This window comes from Rhododendron vialii, chromosome 6a (genome assembly GCF_030253575.1).
Source record: "Rhododendron vialii isolate Sample 1 chromosome 6a, ASM3025357v1".
Classification (NCBI taxonomy): Eukaryota; Viridiplantae; Streptophyta; class Magnoliopsida; order Ericales; family Ericaceae; genus Rhododendron; species Rhododendron vialii.
The window spans coordinates 30,169,527-30,180,741 of NC_080562.1; the positions used below are offsets into that span (position 1 = coordinate 30,169,527).

General features: G+C 37.3%; 1 protein-coding gene across 1 annotated transcript; it reads left to right on the forward strand.

The window, feature by feature from the left end:
* The first annotated feature begins 2,783 nt into the window (after positions 1–2,783).
* LOC131329566 (wax ester synthase/diacylglycerol acyltransferase 4-like) lies at positions 2,784–10,948 on the forward strand. Its single transcript, XM_058362769.1, has 5 exons — positions 2,784–3,135; positions 4,048–4,614; positions 8,085–8,444; positions 9,441–9,578; positions 10,472–10,948. Exons 1-5 carry the CDS (start codon positions 2,953–2,955, stop codon positions 10,628–10,630), a joined length of 1,407 nt encoding a protein of 468 aa, XP_058218752.1. The 5' UTR covers positions 2,784–2,952; the 3' UTR covers positions 10,631–10,948.
* Positions 10,949–11,215: the final 267 nt, after the last annotated feature.

Consider the following 11,215-nt stretch of genomic DNA (forward strand, 5'->3'; position numbering starts at 1 on the left):
CATTGAATCTTGATTATGAATGCCTAGCTAACCACCTCCAAAGTGGTTGCCATTACTTATAATGACCACCAAAATACCCACATAACTTGGTTTTTTTTTTTATTGGCTGCTATTCTTTTTTTTTAAAAGATTGGCTGATATTCCGGTCACGTGTTTCTCATGCTCTGATCACATGCATGGAGCTCACGTAGCTTACAGCTGTTAATGTTGGGAATGGGCTGCATCTTCCTATCCATTGCAATCAGGGACGGACGCACACGGGTCGAGTGGGGCATCTGTTCCATTCGATTTTGTGAAGTTATAATTAATAAATTTACGATAGTGTTCCGATAAAATTATTGTAGATTTTTTTTTTATGAGGATAGTATTTGTTTTTATCTATTTCATTGAAGGCTAAGTATGGCCTATCTATTGAACATCCGATGACCTGGCAAGAAGATTTTCCGAACTGTACTAGTAGGGAGGCTACTCTTGATGTTTCAAGTTTCCAGCAATAATACAAGTACAAGTGATGCCGATTGAAAAAAAAAACCCATAAACCTATAATAGGCTAATACCCATCAATAAAGTAGGTTGGCAAAAACGAATTTATGTAATGGATCTGAATATATTACCCATGAAGGCTTGATTTTTATTTTTATTTTTTTGGTTTGACAGATAAGGGTGTCTAGGCTAGCTAATTATGAGCACATCGACTAATTTCCTCCCCGGTTTGGTCAAATACAAATGGATATCCACACTGGTATTAAGAAATTTACAAAAAAATATTTTTTTTTGCAGCTTGATTCCAAGAATAGAACATTAATTAATTGTTTGGGGAGCAAATCCGCCAAACAACCGGACTATTCCTTGGGGCAATTTGGTTTTAATGTACTATATCATACTAGTCGTCCATCTATCTGATAACTATTTATGTTAATTAGGAATTAATGTTTTCTTTTACAATGATATACCCCATACGAGTTGGTCTTCGGTTGGCCCAAACAACCGAAAAGTTTGGTCGGGTCAATAAACAGAGATCAAAATTTTCCTCCATTTTTTGAGTAAAAAGTTTAGTCATTATGATTTGGTATTACTTGGGGCTTTTAATTTCAATACATGTCCAAATCTTTTGCATTATCCATGCGTGTCCCCCCCCGCTCTCTCTCTCTCTCGATCGAAAATGCAATGAGAAGAAAAAAGACTATCTGGCAATGTATTTTCCAAGTTCTTGTAGTGGAGTGGTGAAATATTAGTATTTTTTTTTGGTAATGCGGCGTGTCCCAGCCAGCTTGCGTGCATCTCGAAATATTTTTAATAATCCCTCCCCCAGTCTTTGCATATGCTTACGCGTAGGGGTGAGGTAGCCTCAAGATCGAGTTGCTGGCAGGGACGGAAACCAAGATTTCGTAAACGGGGAGGCCGAATTATGAAGAGTAATTAAGCACAAGTATCACCACTCTATAGACAAGTAAGTAGGTTGTTGATCTTTTAGTCTCAATCAACCATTGACATAACCCTAAAATACTTCTCAAGTGTTTGAATTCCGGTTGCCAAACGGCATTATGCTCAAAATGATTAAGATTTATTCTTGAAACTATTGTTTGAACTTCCTAACTTGTCGTGTGAACTTTAAGTATTCATATTAAAATTTAAAAAAAAATAACAGAAACTATGCAGGGGGAAATGGTTGTTGGCAAAGAGAAACGGTTCCGTTCCGTCATTGGTTGCTGGCAAAGAGAAATCAAACTTGAGAGCCTTAACTAGGAGCAAATCTTATGTCCCAAACCAAGAGTGCCAGACTAACCCCTGTCAATAAAACAGGACTGCAGTGAGCTTGCTACCAATCTGCAGTGCTTGATTTATGAATTTTTTTGGTATCATCTTTGTCATTTATATTCCATGCATGAAAACATGGCACAAACACACAGCTGGACTACTCATCACTCAGAACTTCACCATAAAAATTAATTCCTTGTGAAAGTTACCGAAAATGTTGGGATTTAGGAAAAATTTCTCCGAAAATATCCGAAAAAGTGAAATTGATGATTGAGATTTACTTTGATTGAAAAATTACAATCTTTGGCTAGAGGACAATATTTTGCATACTATTTTTACTGACTTTTTTGAATAAACGTGCAACGATTTTCAAGAGAGAGAGAGTGTAACGATTCATGCCAGCTGACCTGACAACCCTTAGCTTAACCATGTGACTCAAAAAGTTAATTTCAGGTTATACACAATAGCTGCTAATCAAGGGTACACCGCTGTAGCTGTTTCAGTTTCAATAACCATGGTTTTGGTGTGGTTTTTGGTTTTTCACTATTGATTCTGCACTGTAGTTGGCTTCACAACCATCTAGTTGCATGCGGCTCTTCCATGGACGCAGTGCTTTCTACCAAAAAGTGCAAAAAAAGCCACCACGTTGGTATCAGTCGCGCTAGGTTGGCATCGGCCGGTCTTTGTGGGAAGCATAGTCAATTGTGGAATTACCATGACAGCTGAACATTGACAAGAACCATGCATGGCTTGGACATCTAACTGTCTGATCAATTTATCGTTGGACTCGTACTTCATTTGATTTAGATGTGTTATTTTTCTCCCGGTGTGTAATAGGTTTTTGTAACAATTGTATTAATTAGTTGCTCCAACGGTAGGTTGTAATATTCTCTTATATCAATGCATTTCTAATGCGTTTCCAAAAAAAAAAAAAAAAGGCTTTTAAAAAAAAAAATAGTTGCCAAGTGGGGGGGGGGGGGGGGGGGTGGTTCTTTAAAGTTCCGATGTGGGACAGGTGGGTTCTCACTTCGCACAGAGAGATCACAGAGAGCGGGGGGGGTGGGGGCCGGTGTACAAATTGAGAAGAGAGAGAGAGTACCAGTTTAAATACTTCAGTTCACGGCTGTGGTGGAGAAGAAATTAAGGGTAGCACGAGAGGAGAAAGAAAGCAAGAAAGCCCGCCCATTAATAACGATGGAGTTGGAGCAGGAAGAAGAAGAGCCAGTGAGTCCCACCGGGCAATACTTCAACAGTTCAGTCCTATCAATTTCAGTTCTTGGAGTTTTGGAATCACAAGTTCCCATAGACGACTCCCCAACCCTGTCCCTTCTCCAGGATGTCTTCCTCCCCATCAACCCTCGCTTTTCCTCCATCATGGTATATATACAATACTCTCTCTCTCTCTCTCTCTCTCTCTCTCACACACACACACACACACACACACACCACATTGTCATGTAAGCCAGGCTTACTCTCAGTCTTTTTTTTGATAACTCTAGTGTTCGAGCTTTAGGGTTACTCTCTTGTTCGTTGTTTCTCCCTCTCAACTTTCAAGCTAGCCTCCCACCAAATTCGCAAATACATGATTTGACCAATGATTTTACAAAACAACAAACTTGTCATGGAAAATTTCACCGCGGAATAACAGCAATGCCCAGTAAGTGTCACGTTTGATCATACTATTATATCATATCATTCATATTTGTAGCGTAATAATAGAATTTCGTGGTCATGGTATGATTATATAATTCACCTAATAGACTGATGTGTTCTATATGTTAGAATCTGTTTCTTTGAAGTTAAGACACCCTATTTCTTACCTATCGCTATTTCATTTTGGATTGTATTCATTTAAATTGTCTATTGAAATCAGACATTAAAATTCAACTAGAATAATGGATACGTATTTCAATTGGAAACGAAAAACTATCACGACATGGATTAGGATACATCGTCCTACGGCAAATTATATTTCAAACCTTTGTATATACGAAAGAACTTTAATTCAATCACTACGATAGATATGATATATTAAAAAAGACTTAAAAAGTCATTGAAGATTTGCTCGGACGTTAGTTTCAAAAGTAGTGCAAACTGATGCAGAAAACCTACAAGAATCTCATCCACCAAACCCCATGCTGCAAATTTAAGGCAATAGTTAAGACCTCCTTGCCAGGAATTCATTGCTTTCTGAGCCACTATCGTACGGGCAATATTTCGGTCATAATTATTTTTCATAATTTCCATAAATACATTCCAATTATTGCACGTTGGATATTTTGTGAACAGGTCAGGGACAAGAATGGGATAAAACAATGGAAGAGAGTGAAAGTAAATCTCAAAGACCACATTAACGTCCCTATTTTCCCAACAGCCACCGGAGACCAATTCTACGACCAACAATTCAACGACTACTTGACCAAAATATCCCTGTCCCAGCTCCCCCAGAGCAGGCCACTATGGGAAATTCACGTAATCAAGTACCCGACGAGAGCTGCGGCCGGGCACGTGGTTTTCAAGCTCCACCACGCGCTCGGCGACGGGTTCTCCATAATGGGGGCCCTGCTCTCTTGTTTGCAGAGAGCCGACGATCCGTCCCTGCCCCTGACGTTTCCCCTGCTCCGGAACGATTTGAGTTTGAACGCGGAGGGTGGTAAGGGGATTTGGAATGCTTTTTCCGGGTTTTTCAATACGGTGTTGGATTTCGGGTGGAGCCTCATGAAGAGTACCTTTGCGGAGGATGATCGGACGCCGATCCGGTCCGGGGACGATGGGGTGGAGTTTCGGCCTGTCGATATATTTACGATCACGTTTTGTTTGGATCAGATCAAGCTAATCAAGTCCAATCTTCAAGTGGTAAGACTTCTGATACTTGTGTGCACATCAATAATTATGATCTTCATTTCTTTTTTGGGCAATGAAATTAAATCTTTGGGAGTTATTGAAAATGATATGTGGAGTAATTACCCTATTATCCATTATTAATTATTTCGAACATATGTGTCTAGGCATATGTGTGAGTGTGATTGATTGGGCCCGGTGTTCCTACAGTTCAACCATATGGTATGACTAGGGGCCTTTCGTCATAAATTAAGTCTATAATTGTATTAAGATGGGGGGTGGATTTGGCCTCATATTTTGGGCCCTTCAATTAAGGTAAGAATTAAAAGGGCGCCTGAAAAGTGGTACATCCCAATTAATAAGCAGGTACAACTCCAGCAGCCTACTGCTAATAGTAGAGGTGGCAAGCGGGTGAGTCTGGGCGGATTGAAACGGGTCGTGGGTTAAATATGGGCGAGTCAAATATGGATCAAAAAGTAAACGGGTTGAAATGGGTCGGGTCAAATATGAGTCAAGCCAAACCCAAACCCGCCCGACCCGACCCATTTTCAATTTTTTTTTTTTTCCTCCTTCCCCCGTCCTTCCTCTCTCTTCCTCCCCCCTTCTCTGATTTGTCCCTATTAGTTCGTTTCGACGTGAGAATCGAAAAAATAATTTTTGTGGACGAATTTGATTGGATTGAATAGTGAAGACCAACTTTTATTTTTTGATCATTCAGAATGAAGACCGAATTCGGTCCGGTACGGCGCGGAGGATATACTCAGAACACTTGAAATTTTCAGGAAAAAAAAAAAAAAACATCGAGCAAATTCTTCAAACCGTTTTTGGAGGCGTCGAAATGGATTGCTTATGCTATACTTAGCACACTTCAATAAAAAGGATTAAAAAAACTGACCAGACCACATCAGTAAGTTTATTTAAATTAATAATAATGAAGGAATGCCCAATTGTTTCAATGAGGCTCCGTTTTGCTAAGGTTTTTATTTTTTACGTACTTATTTTATCTTTTTACGAGACAGGTCATTCTCTTACAATACATCACTTATAATTTAAAGTGGGACGGGGTCTGAATTCAAAAACACCTGGCAGCAGGAAGAAATTTTGAAAGAATGGAAATTATAGAAAAAGGAATTTTTCAAAAAGTGTCTGAAATTGACTGGTTTAAAAAAAAAAAAAAAACAAGTGTATGAAATTAGCAAATTACAAAACAAAATTAGTTATTTTAAATTAGACGAAAGTGTTTTTTTTTTCGTTTTTACAGGGGAGAATAAAAATTAAATGCCACCTATATGTTCTTATGGGTAAGTATGCCACCTATATGTTTAGTAAAAAGCAATTTAAAAGAATCAGTCGGCTCAATTTTGTTTGAGCTAGAACCGATCAAAATTGAGAGTAATTTGGTTTGATTTTGACTATCCATTTTCGTAGGGAGACCCTTTTTGGCATGAGAGAGAGAGAGAGAGAGAGAGAGAGAGAGAGAGAGAGATTGATTTATGGGCGGGTACTTGTAGAATTGTTAGATTTGTGTGCATTGTATGGGCTGGAGTGTGTAAAGTGGGTTTTTAACTCTAACCCATATTTAACTCACTTTCAACCCATCTAAACCCAAGTAAATATGGATTGATATGGGTTCAACCCATATCAACCCATTATACAATATGGGCGGATTGGATTGGGTTTTAAGTAGGGGTGAGCATGGATTGGATTGGTCTGGTTTTATAGTAATCCATTAACCAAACCACTACTTACGGATTATGAATTTAGAGAACCAAACCAATCCATAAAATTCATAAAACCAAGCCAATCCAAACCATTCAAAGGCGGTTTGGTTTCGGTTTGAAACCATGGTTTGCTTAAAATTGAGATATCATTACTATAAACTATTTTAAGTACTTAAAATTGCATAGATAACTTAAACTAAAAGTTATATTGAAATTAATATATTAAAATCATCAAAACTCACTAACATCAACCAACTAAATAAGAATAGAATACATTAGAAAATAAGTTACCGAGAAAAAAAGTAGGAAATTACTTTACTAAGCCCAAACCATGTATGTTTAGCGTAATGAAATTGTAGGAATAGAAAGTTTAGGAAATTAATATTGGAAGTGAAAGAAAAGAATAGGGCGGTGGAATAGAGTATTAGATAAAGAATTTAAGTTTATTAAGTATATCTAAACAAACTATATATATATATATATATATATATATATATATATATATATATCACGCGGTTCGGATCGGTTTGGAACCAAAACCATTAACGTAAATCCATAAACCAAACCATTTAACACGGTTTCTATTTTTTTTAAACCGAGACCTAACCACATCATTAAAAAACCAAACCAAACTGTTCGGTTTGGATTGGTTTGGACTGGATTCACGGTTTCATGGTCATTTTGCTCACCCCTAGTTTTAAGTGGGCGGATTTGGGCGGGTTAGAGAATATGGGTTGAAATTGCCACCTCTAGCTAATAGTATCCTATTATCGGTCATAAAATAATTATTCTTTTCTGAACTATTAATTGTCGAAACAGACATTGAGATGAGCACAACAGCCCTTGCGTTTCATGAAGGCACCTTCTAATAACGATACATGAGACTACTCTCTATCATTTCAGGTTGCTGACATTAGGCTACCCTGAATTCATTCATGAAAGGAAAATTTGGCTTATGTTATGTGTTTTCACTTAGTTTTTATCTTTGTTAATTTTTTGTTAATTTTGCAGCAAATTATTGTTAATTTAGGAGATTTGGCAAATTAAGTAAAAATCAGTCCAATTTTTTCTCTCATTGAGACAAATTAAAAAATTCAAATATTTAGGAAAAAAAGCTTAAAAATCACTAACAATGAAAAAAAAATCAATCAGAAATTCAAGATAGTCCCAACTTAACCTATATAATGTCTCCATCAACCTCATTTTCCTACATAATTCGACTATCTCACGGGAAAAATTGCCTACATAAGCTCACTCAAAATATCCCAACTTTTTTTTTATGTAGTTCACAATTATATCCCTTAGGGAAAGTCTACAATACACACCCTTAAAAGGGTGTACTATATGCACCTATTTTATGGTTCATTCATAACATTTTAATGTGTTTCGTAACTTTTGTTCTAGAATTCATAACCTTTCAACAGTATGATTCGTAACATTTTCATTATGATTCATAACATTTTAGTGTCTCTCATAACCTTTATACGATTCGTAACTTTTTAGCAATACGATTCGTAACATTTTCTTTACAAATCATAACATTTTGAGGGATGCATATGATGCACACCAAAATAAATGGTATGTATTATAGTCTTTCCCTATCCCTAAACTATTTTTTTTCCGTTTTTTATGAACTTCGATACTTAATCTGTCTCGTAAAATTAGACCATCGTGAAAAAACGTGCAGTTATCCCTAAACTAGAGTCTAGAGTTTTGGAGTTTCTTCGAAATATTTTTTTAACCATTGTATTTTTTTCTAATTAGACGATAAACGACGTGATTACGGGTATAATCTTCTACGGAACCCGATTATACATGCAAGAAACGGGCCAAGACCACTCCACCAAATCCAATTCCACTGCATTGGTTTTGCTCAACACAAGGAATATTTCCGGGTACAAATCCGTCGAGGAGATGGTCAAACCCGACCCGAATACAAAGTGGGGCAACCAATTCGGGTTCATACACGTGTCGATCCCAGAGTTGATGAAGGCAGCCGATGAGATTTACCCAATCAAGTTTGTGTTTGAAGCCCAGGAAATAATCAAGAGGAAGAAAAACTCTGCTGCGGTTTTCCTCACCGGGAAGCTTTTGGAAACCTTGAGGAAATACAGAGGACCTGAGGTACATATATATGCATCTTTTATAGCTGCCCTTATATACAGTCATAATACACACACACGGAGAAAGAGTAAACAATTTGTTTTTAATTTTTATTTTATTTTGATAACTGGATGTCCGGGACAGTTTATGTGCGCCTTGACTAATTCTGAAGCCTAGAGGCTGTGTTTGGATGAAAAGTATCTTATGGGGAAATGAGAATATGATTCCGGACATTCCTATGTTTGTGAAGAATGAGATTACTGATCTCTCAATCCATGAGGAATTTGATCCCTCCCACCCCCTGGGAATCTTGGATTCCTAGCTCGATCAATATAAAAAGTAAATATTTGGCTTTAGAATATTTCTTAAATAAATGATTCCTAGAGAAGATTAATTACTTGATTAATCCAAACGATGGAATAAAATCACTCCGGATATCAAATTACTAGGAATTTAATTCTTATTCCTAGTAATCAAATTCTTATTTCTACAAAAGATTACGGGCATCCAAACTGAGCTGTGAAGGTAACGACCGGACATAACCCCCTGTGGTCCCAAGGTTTGAAATGTCTAGCCCCTGCGGGAATAGAACCTGTGACCTCATGGGGGAGCACTTATTGCTTTCTCACAACTACTTTGCCAAACCCTTTGGGATTAAGAGTAAACAAAATTAGGATGGGTTTGGCATGAATTATAAATCAAGTGTATTTTTGTTTCTGAATTTTTGTCATATTCATGCGATATTTTTAGATTAATCATTCGTTTTGATGAGCGAATTAAACTCTAGAATTTAAAACATTATGATCAGAAACTAAATTTCTTTTACTGAAGACCAAAAACATTTGGAAAGACTGTCCTGTTTGAATTTTTTTCAGCGTCAGTCCGGTTTCTTATGTGTTTTTATTTATTTATCAAGTCGAGACGATTAATTAATCTCAAGTATCTTTGACAAAAAACATAACATAAAACACGAAATTTTGATTGAGTTGGTCATGAGTGAGGTTATATATACTGCAGGCAACAGCACGGCACATACGTAACACCCTCAAGAACTCAAGCATGACAATCTCCAACATGGTTGGACCTGTCGAACAAATGGCTATAGCTAATCATCCATGTTCTGGCATCTACTTCATGGTTGTTGGTGTTCCACAGGTATACTAAATGTGAATGTGGATGATGTATATCTAATGTGTTTGTGTGCACATCAAGGTTGTAACAACGGGATCATATATATTGCGTATCGTTAATTTTTCCCCGGTATATCTATCGTATCGCGATACGTGTCGAGTATCCTTAACCCGGCCTCCATAGGACTTGACTCCATTTACCACACGCGCTCGTATCGATTGGGCTCCCAGAATTTTCTGGTCCAAGAACGGAAGAGTCTAAACAAAGAATCTTATGATTTCATCACTGTTTGAGTTAGAAGTTGAAAAGTTGAATTCCAATTCATCATCTAGTCCGATCTCCCTTCTAGTGTGAGAGTAAGCCATAGTTTGATTCACGGACAATTTAGTTTGGTGCGACCTAATTGCCTGAAAGCGTTGTATATCTTGGGAGGCAGATGCCAGAGAAATCCCTCAACCACGTTCGATGAGGGGGGCGAATCTGTTTTAAGGATATTGTATGATATACTGGCTGCCTCAATTTGCTATTTCATATTACGTTCTTAAAATCTATTCACAGATCCTGTGTTGCAGAGTTTGTTCCCAGATTCTGTTCAATTTTATATTCATCTGTTCTGTCATAGAGAGATCCCTCAATTTGCTAGTCCAGTATATCTTCATCTATCATAGAGAGATCCCTCCTTGATCCAGGCACATTGACATAGGATTTATGCCTAACCATATGAATCTTGTGACCTTCTCTCTGTGCTACGTTCATCGTTTCTTGATTTCTTGTTTCGTTATAACGACTCGGGCAATGTTTTTGGCTATGTTTTCGGTTTCCTTCCGCAAATCCAAAATTCGAAAGCAGTATAAATTTAGATACACTCGATAACATGCACTTGACTATTCTGAAATGTTGCTTTTTTGCAATCGCAGAGTCTCAGTATAGCCATGGTGAGTTACATGGGGAAATTGAGGGTTGCAGTGGGCACAGAGAAAGGCCACATTGATCCAAATAAGTTCAAGTCATGCGTCCAAAATTCTTTTGACGTGATGTTCAAAGCCGCAGCGAATTCTCCTTCACAACCAAATTAATTTACAGGATGAAAATAGTCGTACATTACTTATATATGAAAAGTTGTGGGAGTATTATTTTACCTTTCAACACACGACGCATTATTCTCTCATTGTTTCCTTTATACCAAACCCATTGCGATTGCGGATGCTCTTACAATGTCATTACTTTTTTATTGTGTTTCCTTTTCTGCATATTATTTTTGTCTGGAGAAAATTATCCTACATGCGTGAAGACTTGCGGTTTCATTAAATCGTATTAAATTCGGATGTATAAGTCATATTCACTTTGGTAATTCAGGACCAATGTTTTATAAAATTCACACATACATTCGATCATTGTTTTTTGATAATTGTATATGGGTTAAGTTTGAGTTGGACTCGTCTTCTCTCTAGTCCATCGTTCAAATGGACTTAGAAGGAATTTGAGCGATGTGTAGTATATAGCCAACGTAAATGGGTGTGGTTGTATCATTGTTGTTTCTGCCTTGGGCTTGACTAGATCAATCTAAAGTCTACATTTACAGAACTGATTCCATCAAGAAAAAGAGAGTCCCATCTTGTGCCCAATTGTGGATCCACCCTCGCAGTCTAATATTGCTTGGC

Excerpts from the sequence above, each read along its gene's own strand:
- LOC131329566 (XM_058362769.1), top strand. The coding sequence starts at position 2,953 with ATGGAGTTGGAGCAGGAAGAAGAAGAGCCAGTGAGTCCCACCGGGCAA. Across the intron at positions 4,615-8,084 it reads TCAAGTCCAATCTTCAAGTG|ACGATAAACGACGTGATTAC; the intron begins GTAAGACTTCTG and ends TTTTCTAATTAG. Across the intron at positions 9,579-10,471 it reads TGGTTGTTGGTGTTCCACAG|AGTCTCAGTATAGCCATGGT; the intron begins GTATACTAAATG and ends TTGCAATCGCAG.